Genomic DNA, 16,682 nt, shown 5'->3' with positions numbered 1-16,682 from the left:
TAACTCTTGGATTTCAGCTCAGACAGCATTCCCCCATTGGTACAACTCTATTCATCCTCCCTGGATTTCTGCACACAGACCATAATACTGATTCAAATCTCAGTATGGAGACATATCACCATAATCTAAAATAGGGACAAATATTTGTTTACTTCAGGATGGACGTCATCACATCACCATTAGTAGATCTCTTGCAATCATATTCTACAACCCTGTTTCCAGAAAGTGTAAAGGAAAAACAGAATTCAATGATGTGCAAATCATTGAAACCCCATATTCAATAGAAAATAGCACAAAGACAACAAAAAAATGTTAAAATGTTGAAATGTTATTGTTTCTTAATCCCACTTTGAATTTAATGCCAGCAACACATTTAAAAAAACTAGGACAGGGGCAACAAAAGACTGGAAAAGTTGTGTAATGCAAAAAAAAACCTGGTGGAACATCTCACAGTTATTTAGGTGAATTGGTAACAGGTCAGTAACATGATTGGGTAAAAAAGAACACCCCAGAGAGGATGGGTCTTTCAAAAGTAAAGGGTTCACCACTCTGAAAGTCCAACAATTGAAGAATAAAAAAATGTCACATCAAATTTGCAAAGAGTTTGGGGATCTCATCATCTGTGGTACATAATATCATAAAAAGATTCAGAAAATCCAGAGAAATCTCTGTACACAAGAGACAAGGCCGAAAACCAATATTGGATGGTGATAATCTTCATAATCTTCGGGCCCTCAGGCGGCATTGCATTAAAAACCGATGTGATTCTGTAGTGGGCATCACTGGATGGGCTCAGGAACACTTCTAAAAACCATTGACTGTGAACATAGTACATTGCTCCATCCACAAATGCAACTCAACCAATGCAAAGAAGAAACCATATATTAACAAGATACAGAAATGCTGCCGCCTTCTCTGTGACCAAGCTCAAGATGGACTGAGGCAAAGTGGAAAACTGTCCTGTGGTCTGATTAATAAAAATGTGTAATTATTTTTGGGAATCATGGACGCCATGTCCACCGGGCTAAAGAGGAAAGGGACCATCCGGCTTATTATCAGCACACAGTTAAAAAGCCAGCATCCATGATGGTATGGGGGTGCATTAGTGCACATGGCATGGGTGACATCTGTGAAGGCACTATTAATGCTGAACAATACAGGTTTTCGAGCAACATATGCTGCCATCCAGACCATGTCTTTTTTTTAGGGAAATCCTTGCTTATTTCAGCAAGACAATGCTAAACCACTTTCTGCACATATTACAACAGCATGGCTCCGTAGTTAAAGAGTCTGCGCGCTAAACCGGCCTGCCTGCAGACCAGACCTGTCACCCATTGAAAACATTTGGCGTATTATTAAATGAAAAATATGACAAAGGAGACCCTGAACTGTTGAGCAGCTGCAATCCTATATCAAGCAATAATGGGAAAACACTTCACTTTCAAAACTACAGCAATTGGTCTCCTCAGTTCCAAAACACTTACAGAGTATTGTTGAAAGAAGAGGTGATGCAACACAGTGGTAAACATGCACCTGTCCCAACTTTTTTTTAAACGTGTTGCTGGCATAAAATTTAAAATGGGAATGTATTTTTCCCAAAAGACTACATTTTCTCAGTTCCCACATTTCACGTGTTGTCTTTGTATTATTTTCAATGAAATCTAGGGGTAAATGATTTGCACGTTATTGCATTCTGTTTTTATTAGCATTTTATGCAGCATCCCAATGTTTTGGGGAAACAGGGTTGTACATCTTTCGCCGTATTTAGACCTTCTTACATTGCATTTGAATGAGCGGAATATTTCAGTTTGCTCTTCGGGTATATGAATACACCTAGTTGTTTAAATGTAAACATCTGCTATGAATGCTTATTTCTTGCTTCACTGAAAGACAGTCCTTGTGTTCGTAATGACTGTGGTGCTCTCTCCAACACGGGTCCAGTGCTCCTTGTTGATTTGATAGTATAATTAGCATAATAAATACTTTTGTTGCATATGGCGGGTCTCTTTCGCAGTGCAATCATTGTAGGGTGTAAATCAACAATTTCCCCAAAGAACAGACTGTAATAATGTAAATGTAATTACACTTTCATAACATAAAACCAATGGAATATTTAGTAGACACACTTCATGGCATAATGACCATAGAAAAGTGACAGGTAAGACAGAGGTGTGTAATATATGCAGTCTCTTGACCCATGGCATCCTATTTACTCATTCTGGAGTGCAAAACAACATGTCATTATTATGGGCCAATGCATTCAATAAACAGGCATATGTATATTCACATGCTCGTGCGTGCATTGTAAACACACTATGAATATGATTTTCACAATGTGGGGCTGTATGTCCACTGGAGTATAAAATGAAATGTCTTGTTATATATGGCACTGAATGGCGTACAATCTTTCTCCTACTCGAGCTAGATAGAAAGCCATTTGCTTAGGTCACAATCTTTCTCCCATTCCTGCAAGAAGGACATTGCTGAGGTTTGCTCATGTTTAAGAACGTTGTATATGGCCATTAGGTAATGTAATAGGTGTGTAAACAAAAGTATTATCAAATGTAATTAAATTCTCTTTTTTTTGTCTTTGTAGTCCCACCTGCCCATAGACAAATTACTGTACATACAGTGTATCATATCAGTTTCACCTGTTTGCTTTAAGGCTGAGCTGTGTTTATTATTCAAAGCTATGTTTATGTCCTCATTAATCTCTTACATTACACTTACATTGCTTCTAGTGGCTGTGTCTCCTCTGTGATACCCTGGACTCCTCCTGGCCCCGGGGTCCATCTGTTCCAGACAGCACAGTCTTCTAGCCCGCGACTTTTATCATCTTCTCTGGGCTCTTATCACATGTGCTGCGTCTGCCTGCTGACCCTGAAGCTCACAGTGGCTGCGGCCCACGACTAAGCCTTGGAAAATGAATTTGCCTGATGATGGAGAGGCTGCATTATGCCGCGGTACACTATAGCCTGTGTGGTCGGCCAGACTGGCTGTCTGAGTCCTGGAAACGGGGAGCAGCGGTCTCCTGGGTCCCGCCGGGGGAATGGGCCAGAGCTTCAGTCTAATTCATCACAGGTCGGCAGGAAACAAGCAATCGCAGGGAGCTTAAAAAAAGGAACAGCTCTCGCCGGAACCGGCCAATTCCCCTGGTCACAACGGTTGGCTGCATGAGTGTCAGGCTCCCCAGTGCTTAAACTGTGGGCTCGGAAATGCGTGGGAAGTCTCAGGCTGACATCACTCTGTGCAGGGGTTTCTGTGCGTGATCCAGAGCCTGTTTACGTGGGCATTAGCATAACTCCCAGGCAAGCAGCATAGCATACCCACCACTATGCGTCTACATGCCTATGCAGACTTTTCAATATGCGCTCTTTACAGAGACAGCCAGATTGCTAAGTCGGTGTTGCACGCTTTCGTCAAGGGGGCTGGTTTAAAATACAGCAACGAGAGAGGAACGTCCGGATCTATTTTAACCATGAAACATCTTTCAGCCGTGGGCACACGCGTGTGCGTGTTATGTGCTCATGGCGTGTCAAACTGTTGCATTGTTTTTATGATATATATTGAGAGAAGGCGTCTCAGTCTTTGTAACCCCCGTCCACACTGGGCAAATCTTTCACTGTAATCTCTCCTATCTCGTCACCATCTTACTCCCATTGCATAGCGGTTTCATCATCCAGCTCAGAGCCAGCAGGCTACTGCGCAAACACAACAGACAGGCTAATTCTTCACAGGTTGAGTTCCCAGTGATCCAGGTGGGTGTGTCTCCACCAGTGCCTGCTATGTGACAGTCATATTCCTGTCCTTGTGATGATGGCAGCGGAGGCACAGCGGGCAAGAGTGTGTGTGTGTGTGTGTGTGTGTGTTGGATAGTCTTTAAAAGTACCAATGTCCTTATCTTGGCAGGCCTCAGCTCTCCCCCAGCCAATATCTCCACTCCCAGCATCGTCACTCCCATCGTCAACGGTTTCACAGGCATCCCCCACCATCAGCCCAACGGACATCCTGCTGTGGAGACCATGTACACCAATGGCCTGCCGCCCTACTCCACCCAGAGCCCCACAGCTGCCGACACCCTCCAGCAAGCCTTCACCGGAGTACAGCAATACACAGGTGCACTACAAAAGAGTCTCTCCATCCTCCATCATAAACAAATTGTCTGAGCTTCTGTCTGATTACTGCACCTGCTAAGCACCTTATACATCTGTGTATATTTATCACTACATATGGTGTTATGTAATGGCATTTGTCAATCCTTTGTTTATAGGGTTTTGGTTTATGTGTAACTGATGTGGTCTTGTAGTCGTTATCCCTTTGTCATTGTAAATGATAAATCATTCTTATCTGACTTAAGGTGGATTAGGATGACACAACCTTTGGTAATAATTTATTTGAACAGTCAATTTGTAAATGCTGTACAGGACTATCTGGAGACTGACAATAACATTTCAATTAACTATCTACTAACAGTAACCCTAACTTTAAAACCTCAACCCATCCAACCTCATCCCTTTCCGTCATCCGTACACTAACGTTCATTCTAAACCTAACCCTAATCTTAACCACAGCAAGTATTTCCTTTGTTTTTGATAGTGTGTTGATAGCATGAATATCTGTAGATCATTTCACCATGCAAATGAAATGTAACACAACCCTCTGCAGTACTTGAAAGCACATGCAAACCCTGTGTGTTCTCTGTTTCCCTGCCATGTGCTCTAGCTATCTACCCAGCCACCACTCTGACTCCCATCGGCCAGACACTGCCTCAGCCTTCACAGGTCATCCAGCAGCAGCAACAGCAGAGAGAAGGTGAGGGTGAGAGAACAATATTACTATTCTACTCTTGTAACACTGTTATGAATGGACTGGAATGGAATGAAATATTCACTCTTATAATGTCATTGCAATATTGTTTGTTCCATTCTTGTTTTATGTATTTCTTTTATGACTCTTTGTAAAGATCCTGTGTCGGTGTTAATATGTTAATAAGTGTTACATATTCGATTTTGCATGGAGGTATTATCTGTGGCAAAAATAGAGTAATCAAACATCATCGTCTTTGGATGTGATGCTGTCTGGCTGGGTTGACTTTGGCTTTGACCTTTTCCAAAATGTAGACAACCTGCAGATTACATTCGAGCATCTAATGGTTGATTGCATTGTTTAATCCATTGACTGATTCTAACACATTTATAGCCACATCTCAGTCTGCTTAGTTGATTGTCCTACAAGGAATTATGAACACAACAGCGTGCCCATTTAATTTTGGATTCAGGTTTTCTAAATCCTTACCAATCTGTTTTTCCCTGAAAGAAATATGCATATAATATTATTATCTAGGCCTTTGTCCTGATTGAATATTGAGATGGCAGCTAAAAAAAAACAGCCTGATTTGACCATTGTTTCACTAGATTAGATGCTTGAATAGAGGTTTGATGCTGCCAGCTCGACATCTCCATGAAAACAAATCATTGAGTCGCCACCTCAGTGATGACATGGCGCCACACCGTGCAAAATCAAATCCAGTTGGAAAATGCACAATTTGTATTTGCAGTAGTAAACACGGCATTCTTATTATTTATATATACTGTACCGAACTCCTAACAAATGTATCACTTTGCCACTCCATTAGTCGTGCTCCTCAGATCTGTCCACGCCCAAATGAGAACTAGCGGGTCTGCGGGCGACGGTGAATAAAGCACTAAATGAGTCTGATTGTGGTTTCCATGGTTTCTGTGTTGCTCGCAGGGCCCGAGGGATGTAACCTGTTCATCTACCACCTGCCACAGGAGTTTGGAGATAATGAACTCATGCAGATGTTTCTGCCTTTTGGGAGTGTCATCTCCTCTAAGGTGTTCATGGACCGAGCCACCAACCAGAGTAAATGCTTCGGTAAGTTTTGCCATGTACCGTAGTTGTGAAGTCATTCATTCTGGTGGTCAGCGTACGTTCTGTCGATAATTTAATGAAGCACCAGTACATGTTTCGCAAACAAGGGAGTTTATACTTAGTTACATTTCGACGTATTGTCATGATGGTATCGTTCCTGTATTCTGAGATGCATTTTAACTCAAGGAAACGTTTTATTAACGTGTTAGTTGGCATAGAGTAACATATTAGTTGGGATACTGTAACATGTTAGTTGGGATACTGTAACATGTTAGTTGGGATACTCTAACATGTTAGTTGGGATACTGTAACATGTTAATTGGGATACTGTAACATGTGAGTTGGGATACTGTAACATGTTAGTTGGGATATTGTCTTCAAAACTTTGTTTACAACAGAGCTCAGAAACAGTGTTTATATTGTCTCTGTGCCTCTGTGTTCCTGTGTTCCTGTGCGAATGCCAGGTGACCTGAAAACACATGGGAGGGTGCTGTGTTAGCATCCAGATCACCGCTCTGTAACCCCAATACCTGTCAATACCCAGGGCATGCTGGGGCTGATTCACACGCCAACATGGCCCTGGTCCCATTTAGATCTGCCAATCACAGAACAGACTTGCCTTTGGGCTTAAAAAAAAGAGGGGATGAAGGGAGGGGATAGAAAAAATGAGGGTTAGGCAAAGGACAATTATAGATCAGCATTTGTTTTCACTTCAGGGAGCTGCACATCCCTGGGCAAAATTTATTGCCGCACGAGTCTCTGTGGGGAATTAATAACATATAAATTCATGAAAGAAGACCTATTTGCAGTATTGATTAATACACTATGCATTTACAATGTAATGTTAGGACTGGGGAATGGGCTGTTCTGTAGGGTAATTAATCTAGAGAGCATCGAGAGGGATAAACCCAGACTGATGGTGAAAGGAGAAAAGCTGACATTGAGAGCTCCTCTTAAAGAAGGTTTAAGTCCACATCCTTCCCTGTTATCTGTGGCAGGGCCGGCCCGGAGCCCCACTCTCATCCGCTCCTCATCCTTCCCTCCATCTCCCCTAACCTGTCCTCCTAATGGAGCAGCGTAGGCAGACTCCTCCCCTCCCAGGTGGCAGGGGACCTGGGGAGGCTACTGCTGTTTTTCATGGGTCATCAACTGTTCCTAATGACACTCCAGACGCTGGGGAGTATATCAACCGGAGCCGCACTCCGCTGCAGTTTCTGGTCACTGACTTTCAAGGCTATCTGTTTTTTTGTGTATTTTCTTTTTACCCATGATTGAAACAGGATGCTCAACATGAGTGTCTAGAACCCCTGTGCATGTGCCTCTGAGTTGACCTGTCACGCCGTTTTCAACTGTGGGGGGTTCTGCGTTGGCCTGTCACCCCGTGTTCAGCTGTGGAGGTTCTGCGTTGGCCTGTCACCCCGTTTTCAGCTGTGTGGGGTCTGAGTTGGCCTGTCACCCCGTGTTCGGCTGTGGAGGTTCTGAGTTGGCCTGTTACCCCGTGTTCAGCTGTGTGGGGTCTGCGTTGGCCTGTCAACCCGTGTTCAGCTGTGGAGGCTCTGCGTTGGCCTGTCACCCCGTGTTCAGCTGTGGAGGTTCTGCGTTGGCCTCTCAACCCGTGTTCAGCTGTGTGGGGTCTGCGTTGGCCTGTCAACCCGTGTTCAGCTGTGTGGGGTCTGCGTTGGCCTGTCACCCCGTGTTCAGCTGCAGGGGTTTTGTTGTTGCTGTGCAAGGGTACAAGGGTCTATATTTAAGCAAAGCTACATTGAGAAGCAATTGGTCTAATGGTTGAAAGCGTTAAATATTTGTTTTATTGTTACTTCAAGATAGCTTTATTTTCCAGTAAATAATGGATTATATATTATCCAAAATTGTGAAGGAATAATGCTACAGTATTAGATTGAGAAAGGGTGTGGCCTGAAATCCTGAAATCATAATATAATCATTAAATACCTATTTGGCAATTGTTTCATACTGATAGTTTTCTGCAATTAGGCTAATACGCATTTTCTACATATTTTCTCCCAGGGTTTGTGAGCTTTGACAACCCAACTAGTGCTCAGGCAGCTATTCAAGCCATGAACGGCTTTCAGATTGGAATGAAGAGGTTGAAAGTCCAGTTAAAAAGACCGAAGGATGCCAGCCGCCCTTACTGACACAACCTAGCCCTCAGTATTCACTGCAACAGCACAGGTAAGCAAATTGACTTTCTTTTAGACTTACAGAATGCCTGTCAACTCTAAATGGAAACATCTACTGTCATTATTATAGACAAATATTAGTTGAATTGCAAATGTTGAATGGCCGTTTCTAAACCATCCCACTGATATCATGTGGATAACTGAACAAATCTCAAGTTACACTGTCATGTAGATTTCTTAAGAATTGCAAAGCAAAGCTAGATTTGAACATGGTTTGATCTCTGTTTTTTAGTTTTTGAGGACAACTGAAGATATCTTGGAGGAGTTACATTTTTTTTCTTAAAAAAATATGTTTAAAAAATCAACACATAAGGAATTTTTGAAGACATATCAGCATTTATTTATGAAGAAAAGCTAGGCTACTGCAGTGATGGAAGGATAGAAGAAGGTGTGAAGGAGGAACTACACTGAAGCACTTCAACAACAACGCAACAAATGGCACAGTGCAAGAAAGGCAACAGAAGTAAAAAACTGAAAAAAAGATGTGAAACTTTGAAGAACATAACTTTTCTCGTTGAGACTTGAATTGTTAATTAAGCAACAAACAAACAAAAAGCAGCAACAACAAATAGATTTCTATATACGTATTATATACACATATATATAAAGAAAGAGGCGCTTCTGGCTTTTACTATACTGGACAAATGAGGGTTAAAACTTGAAGATCAAGAAAAACAGTGGAAAAAAGAAGCTCTTCTGTCCCACTGATGGACTTTCCCCTCTTTCTCTAATACTCTCACCGTCTCTCAGCAAGCGCAGAACTATGACTTTCTGGGGTCACTGAGGTTTCCATTAGCTACAGTACAACTGAAAATCTTTCACCCCTAAGGGACCAAAGGACCAAACATTTGTATTGTTCTCAACAGTAATATATAGTATTAATGATACTAATACTACAAACTACTACTAATAATGTTACAAGTTAAAACTTAAGAAGTAACTTACTAGCTTCAGGTTGGAGGAGGAAAAGGGTTTTTGGGGTTCTTTTCCTTTTAAATTTATAACTACTGGGTTTGAGAATATTTAAACAAAATAGAAAAAGAAAAAAAAGTATTTTAAAAGCTATACTATTTTAGTGGACGTAGAATATGTGGATTAGAGATTGTTTCGGGCATGTTCAGATCTGCTTTTAGCAGTCATTCTTTACCTATTACATTCCAAATCTGCACTTTTCATCTTGAACATATCTTCCTAGTATCTTCTCTGTTTTAGAAGAATGAGGCAAAGGTTAGTGGCTGCTCATGAAGTTCCAAACTGTAGTCCCAAAAGATCCAGTGAGTTGTGTCAAACCAAGTATTTAAGACATATAGTACATTTCATTGAACAGTGTCTTCGGTCTAGTGCTGTTTCTAGTCCCCCTGTCAGTACGCTGCATTCCATTGTGATGTATTTTCATTGTAGACCCCAATCTTTTTCATTGCAAAAAAAGGCATTTCATGTCAAGAAACAGCGATTCTGCATCATTAAAGCACTGATAATACAGATAATCTGACCATAAAGCACAGCGGTAAAAGTGACACCCGGCAGTGGGATACGCAGCAGTAAAGAAGCGCAACATCTTTAACTGGTTAATAAAATATACAAATTACCCTGACAATGGTTATAAAATTGCCATCCAAGCGTTGCTCTGCCTGCTGGGTCCTGCCCCCTCCCGCTGCCAGCCATTTCCAGCTGCTCTCTGCAGAGGGGGCCCTCCCCGCTCAAGCACATCTTTTTTAATAGGGACCATCAGTTAACGGGGACCTGAGAGCTAACTCGCAGCATAATTAGGATAATGCAAATATTGATCAGATGGAGAGCAGCACTGCGAGGCAAGAGATGCACAATCAATTACACATTGGCATTTCAAATGAATTGACTGACTGACAGAGTACATTTTTTCACACGGAGGATGCATGAGAAATGCAGCAACACAGCCACTCAAACCGATTTAGGGAGGGCCCAGGCGAACACAGTAGAGGTGGACAGAGGACTGAACGTGGTTCACAGTGTCTATCACTTTGTACCAAGATGCTATGCTTTTACAATTGTATGATTAATTACTGGAATGGAAACCAATGGTCCACAGAGTCTCTGTAGCATATGCAAACAGTGAGGTCAAACTGAGAAGCAAGTGAATTTTAGTACTCCAGCATGCCTTTCCTGTCTGCAGGCCTGCCCTGTCTGATGTAGATGGGACTTAACTAAAGAGCAGATGCAATCTTTCCTGCAGGAATAATAGCACTGAGAGCTGCTACACCATGAAGAACAGCTTGGCTTTAGCAGCCTTAGGAGGTCAAATTAAGAGCAAAATGATCCATCAATTAGACTGCAGCAGGCCTGACATTAAGTGTAGTTACTGCACCTGCTGCTCGGAAGGGGAGTCACAAACAGGAAACTGAACAACAAAACAAAGTCTGACACACCAGGACGACATGACAGCCTATTACCCTGAAGAACCAATCTAGGAGTTGGCAACATACATGGCCAGATGGAACTGAGAGATTTAACAGGGAAAAGTAAAAGCAGTAGAAGTGTCTATACCGATAACATGCTTTCCACCAATGATATGTCTAAGATGAAATCAGTTTGCGGATTTATGTTTTAGTCTTAATTTATTCTAGTATTTTATTCCCAAAACCCCTGTTATTGCCTTTTTTTAATTGAATTGCAATCATTATTCTCATCATATTCATTCTCGTGGCCATCTCCCACCAAGGAGATTCCTTTCTCTCTCTCTCTCTCTCTCTCTCATCTCCCCCTTGCTGTCTCTCTGTCGCTATCCCCTATCTTCTTTCTCTCTTCCTTTCTCTCCCTATCTATCTCCTGTAGGTTGTCCAGGTACAGCGTTGCTGCTCTCTGAGCACTACCTGGAGCTCTGCCTATTTAGATAGTGTTCTGTTCCACCACACATCCCATTTGTCTGTCTGTCAGTTTTTCTGTTTGTCTGATGACTGGCACATGGCATCTCTTGAATTCAAATGAGAATATGACACGAGGGTGTGACTGAGCAGGTATTCCCTACCAGCAGGTATCATATTTAGTGCTCTCTGAAGTGCTACATATAAGCGAAAGTGAAATTAAAAAAAAACAATTCGTACTTAACTTAGCCACTGATAGTGACAAAAGGCTGAAATTATTGTACCATCTCAAAGTTGTTGTAAAGGCTTTATCAACAATAGAGTTGCTAAATCAGCCATGTGCATTTGTAAAGAGAAGTCATCTCTTTAATCCCTACATCAGTCATTAAAATCGGCTTTTTGAAAATGTAAAAAGTAAAACTGTAGACAAGGGATTGTAAAATGTCTATGCAGCAGTGCAAAGTGGTAGTATGTAGATGAAACCTTTGATAAATTATTAGTAAGATAAAAGCAGGAAGTGATATGTAATCAAATTTGAGAAAACAATAGTGAGAATATAGAATATAATGACTTATTTTGCTATGCAGATATTTAATTTTTTTTGCCAAAAGTGATCTGCACCTCCTCACGAGGTTCTGTGCAGATCCCCTCCATCACCTGCCTGGACCTTAGGAAGCTGTAATATACACACGTTTGCCCCTAGGGTATCTAAAGCCTTATAACCCTGCTCAAAAAGATTTATTTGACACATTTTACTACGGTATAGGTAATTTTAAATTATTAAAATGTAATTACATTTGCTCTTTAACAACTGCTTGATATTACACATAAAAGATGAAAACTGTGGCTGAAATGTATTGAGTTTGAGAAATGCCAGGTTATTGTTATGAAGGGAAATAACTGTGACAGAGGTGTGTGGGTGGAGACTATACAATTCTATGAGTATTTGCCCATTGATCACGGGTTTACAGGTGCTGTCCTGTCTGATTCAGAGGCAACAGCAGTAATTCTCATTGCACTAACATTAAAACAACATGCACGAGCCAGTGAAATGTTTTACATTGTTTTTAGTCTAGTACCGTTCTGCCATGTTCATACTTTGTCATTCCATCGCTCCGACCACTCAATATCTGAGCATGCTCAATTGGGGGGGTGGGGGTGGGGGGGGGGGGATTGGGGATTAAAATTATTATAATGGTATTACTCATATTAACAATATGATTCTTTAACTATGGTTTGAATGCTAAGGATAGTAGCTTACTATGAATATGAAATCTGTATATTATGGAAAATCAGCACAGGATCTTTATTTGGGTGTTATGGTGGGTGGAATGGGAGGGCTGGGTGGGGAGGGTTTTGCTTTATATAAAGATGTTAAACTTCTGGTTTCTCAGCACAACGCATACAAAAATATATAACAAAGTATTGAATCTGTTTAGTAAACTTTACTGACATGTGATGGGGCAAGGGGAGCATTTCAGTGCTATTCTCCAAACCTGAACCAGAACAATGCTGTTAACAGGATTTTTTTTTAAAGAGTAGAGCACCACCTATCTGCTTGATGGGCTCAGTACAGCATGGTTAACTGAAATGGAAAGCAGTACCTTTTTATATAAAAACAAAAAAAATCTAATATGTGTTCTGTAATAGCCTGAGAAACCAAACGTTTTTTTTCCCCTGTTGAAATTTCTTGAATACTTGCTGCTTAGATTATTTCATATTAATGATTTATTGATTTTATAATTATTTATTTTATCAGGTTGACACTTGATATGTTTAATTTATTTCTTTATGTATGTGTTTGTTGATTTAATTATTTATTTATTGTTTATTTATTTATTGAATTAGCATTCATTTATTTTATTGTTATGTTATGATAAGGTATGTATAAAAGGAAATGCTTATTGGGGCTTTTCTCTTTTTCTCCTTTTTTTCAATTTTACAATAAAAATTACAAACTGGAAATTGAATTCTCAGATGTGTAATAAATACATAAACACACCACAGACAATGGGAGTCATTGTACAAACAGCTATTGCATATGTGTGTGTGTGTATATAAATATATATATTGCTGTTATTTATCAATAATGGTACTGATGGAATTGTATGTTGTAGATGTTGAAACCTTTTACTGCTCTACCATTACGACTCTTTCTAGGTATAAGGTAATAAAGTGAGCTGAAATGGCCATTATCACTGACGGCCTTACACCCTGTCAGGATGTTAGCAGAGGTACCAATCACATATAATCTTCAGGGCAATACCTCCAAGACCTTCAGAAATCAGGCTCATCTGATAGAACAGGAGGAAAAATCAGATCGGAACCAAGAATTCACAATGTAGCATACAGTACAGCCCGGGAGTAGGTGAAGAAATGTGTCATTCTTTACTCAAAAGAAAGGTAATGAAGCAAGGTGTAGAGTGATTGAAATGATCTGTCTCCCTAAAGACTGAGGAGACAGTATTTTGCATAGGTCACCTCTGATGGCAGAGTTATTGGAAATACAATGTTGATGGGTAACAATAACTTGAGGGGGTGATGTTACATTTTACCCAAGCACATGTAGTATGCCTGGAAGGTGTATTGCCAGGAACTGTCAGAATGATTGTGTTGCAAATAAAGGAACCCATAATACATAGAATGTTCATCGTGCAGGACATCAGGGCAATGGTTAGAAATCAGCAGCTGCACAAACAGAGAGCGTATCCATGCAACAATACTGGCAGAGTTCAGTACATATACCAAATCTTAATTTAAACCAGTTTTGAGCAGGAGGATAATATTTGTGTGAATTGTGTGGATTGTAATTAACACATTCTTTGTAGGGTCAAATCAAGTTTGAAATATAAACAGGAAACCACAAACGTATAAACCTGAAATAGACTAAATGTTTGCATTTCCTGCAATTCGGGCAACAAAAGGATGAACAGTTTAAAAGTTGAATTCAACCAAACACACATTGCAGTATTTAAGCAGTACACTTCTGCTAAATGTTGAAATGCACTCACAAACTAGTCTCGGCTACTGTGAAAAATCTACTCCCAAGGCATCCTTCCGACAGATAAGCTTTCCCTTTTCAGAATTAGAAATGTGTTGTCACTTGACAAACACCAAATAAAGACAAGGCCAAGGCAGGTTCGAATGAGTTACGGGATCTGTAGATTCATGATGGACTGACTTGATGTATTGGCCTGTGTAGTAAAAATAACTGTGTGTTGATTAATCAGGAGAACTATTAAGTGATGAAAATAGTATAGCTGCGACACCACAGTAATGAATGGAGGAAGAACATCTTGAAGAGCTGAGGAAAGAGGGAGGACCAAAAAAGTACAACCACTGGCACATGAAATAAATTGGTCCAATTACAATAAAGAGTGGCTCTTGGTCAGTGTTCGAGCCCGGCAGTTCATCTTTATTACAATCAGTTAATGAAAATCAATTCCCCTCCTGATAAACTCTTATCTCCACTGCCTTTGTGCACCTCGTGCGGGGGGAGATAATAAATTAGGGTAATATTGCCTTTGATGAGGGAGTGAATTGCAAATTATTGTAACTTTCCAAGATTTATGATGCAGATGCTTCATTTCCAGGAGGGGTTTTTCCACCATCCCCCAGGGTGTGGATGTGCCATTTGTTAAAAGTTTGGTGGCACAGCCTTGTTTAAAAAAACAAAAAAAGATGCTCTCAGCTGTCTAGCTATACTTTACTGTGCATAGCCTTCCTATAAAATAGTGTAAATGCCACTACAATGACATGCATTGCAACTTGCTTAGGAGACAAAGCTGTGTTTTAAACATTAGCAGAGTATTCAAGATATTGATGGACAAACTGGGAGATATGTGTTTAGTCAAATGTCAATTAACCTTTCTATATGTCTTCTCTCATTGCAGAGATTCATTTAATATGTAGGTCAGTAGCCATACTTGCATCAGGTTGTCTGAATGAGAGACATATTCAGGTTCCTCATGCCAAGAGGCTTGTTGGCGAAACACTAACTTGGTGAAGTATGAATGCCAGGACATAGCTTGTTATTTCGTTCCGTTGCAGAGATCTATGCAACAGTGTGAAGAAGCCATGTGCTGAATTATGCATTGCTGCATACACAGACTCAGCCAAACTAGGCCCTGAATGCAACTCAGGTAACATTATACATAGCACTCCAGATCACTGCCCAAGATTCATGGGACATCTGGGTGTGATTGGATAGGCCATGAAAAACGTGTTACAAAGAATACAAACCTAAATTCCGAAGACCTAACCATGCCTGTTGCTGTCCACAAAGGTAGCTGTGATGGGACATGGGAGATGCAATCAGTTACATCGTTATTTCCTTGCTACATTTACAGTTAATTAAGGGAAAGTGTTTGTAAAGATTGTCACTACATTAACTTTCGGGGTGAATTCCAGCATGTTTACCTTTAGAAAAGAAGTGCTTAGAACAAATGGCATCTTGAATGAAGAGAATATCACTAAACCAACAATAACATAAGATTTACACTACATTTCAACTATAATCCAAAACCACAGAGAATATTTTATTGACCTTGCATAATGGAGAAGCCCCATCCTTATCAAGGCCAACTAATTTACGTCTCTGAGCAACTTGTATTAAGACAGCCATCAATCTAACTATTTATCAATCAAGTAGAGGACTCACACAGCACTATCTATTTATCTTGCCAACTGCTCTATTAATATCAAATTAATTTCTCAATTGAGAATATCAATCACCCAAGGGTTTGTTCTCAACTCATTAGCATTTTAATTGTCCTTGTTTACAGAGGAAAGTGAAGGGAGACTCATTGTAAAGAGGGCGGATGAAGGCCAATCTATATGGCTAAAATCTACGAACCCATTTGTGTCTGTCCTTTACTCAGGCCCAGGCAGACGCATCAAGACAGGATAAACCGGAAAAATATCTTTAAAGTGTTGAAAAATACCGATTTACGTATTTAACCTAATTTGCGTGTCAGATATTTCAATATTTCAAGTTTTCATTATTCAAAGCCCACCCTCAGTGCCCACATGTCTGTTTCAGTGGCAGTTGTCATGCCGTCCTCCTGGGTGAATATGAATCAGGGCAACATGGCCTAAATATTGAGTTTGTTTAAAACCACTGGGCAAAGGAAACTTTCATCCCACCTGAGCGTGTTTACAAACAAGAAACAACATGGACAGTATTGCCCCAACTATTTCTGGAATGAATAATGATACCACAACTGAAGTGACAAATGTCATAAAACCAGGAATAGCTGTACAGTGCAGAAAATAACAATTTAAGCACCAATTGGAGCCATATAGCCGTCAGCGAATTAACTAGCGCTCTGCCTCCTCGGCTGCCATGACAAGATTGCTTGTGACAGGTTTTTACCACCCCCGCACAATTGCCTATTTTTTCCCCTCCTCAGATGATATTAAAAATAAAGGTGATGAAGCACAGTCACCCTAAGAACACATGATTTAGGACATCTGGCATGTGCTATGTGTATAATGAAAAATAGGAATAAAATGGTGACGAATTTCATAATTGTTCTGCCCATCTCCAAGCCCTAGCGACTTACTGGTGTATTCTCTGAAAGGGCATAGTCCTACAAGTTTAAAGCAAACTACGTGTGAGAAAATGTCTTATCTACTAACATAATACATACTGGAATAATATACAGTGAGGGCATGCTGACTAGCTGGGAACATTAAATTGTAACATTTTCCTGTGCAGTCGATTGTGAATTTATTGTTGATTTAAAGATTA

The 16,682-nt window shown here is 40.4% G+C and overlaps 1 protein-coding gene across 16 annotated transcripts in view; it reads left to right on the top strand.

The window, feature by feature from the left end:
- celf5a (cugbp, Elav-like family member 5a) overlaps window positions 1-10,490 on the top strand; it is a 205,050-nt gene extending 194,560 nt beyond the window's left edge. For 12 of the 16 annotated variants that reach the window (XM_020049400.2, XM_010871635.3, XM_020049395.2 and 9 more), the window contains 5 exons: window positions 3,910-4,116; window positions 4,723-4,818; window positions 5,752-5,895; window positions 7,918-8,082; window positions 8,323-10,490. In XM_020049400.2, the coding sequence (XP_019904959.1) occupies window positions 3,910-4,116; window positions 4,723-4,818; window positions 5,752-5,895; window positions 7,918-8,045 (575 nt within the window). In that variant the 3' untranslated portion in view covers window positions 8,046-8,082; window positions 8,323-10,490. The remainder of the gene's footprint in view (window positions 1-3,909; window positions 4,117-4,722; window positions 4,819-5,751; window positions 5,896-7,917; window positions 8,083-8,322) is intronic. The other 4 variants (XM_020049402.2, XM_020049401.2, XM_020049398.2 and 1 more) reach the window with 1 other exon arrangement.
- The last annotated feature ends 6,192 nt before the right edge of the window (window positions 10,491-16,682 follow it).

Source organism: Esox lucius, chromosome 8, assembly GCF_011004845.1.
Source record: "Esox lucius isolate fEsoLuc1 chromosome 8, fEsoLuc1.pri, whole genome shotgun sequence".
Taxonomy (NCBI): domain Eukaryota; kingdom Metazoa; phylum Chordata; class Actinopteri; order Esociformes; family Esocidae; genus Esox; species Esox lucius.
This window is presented reverse-complemented; position numbering and strand designations above follow the sequence as displayed.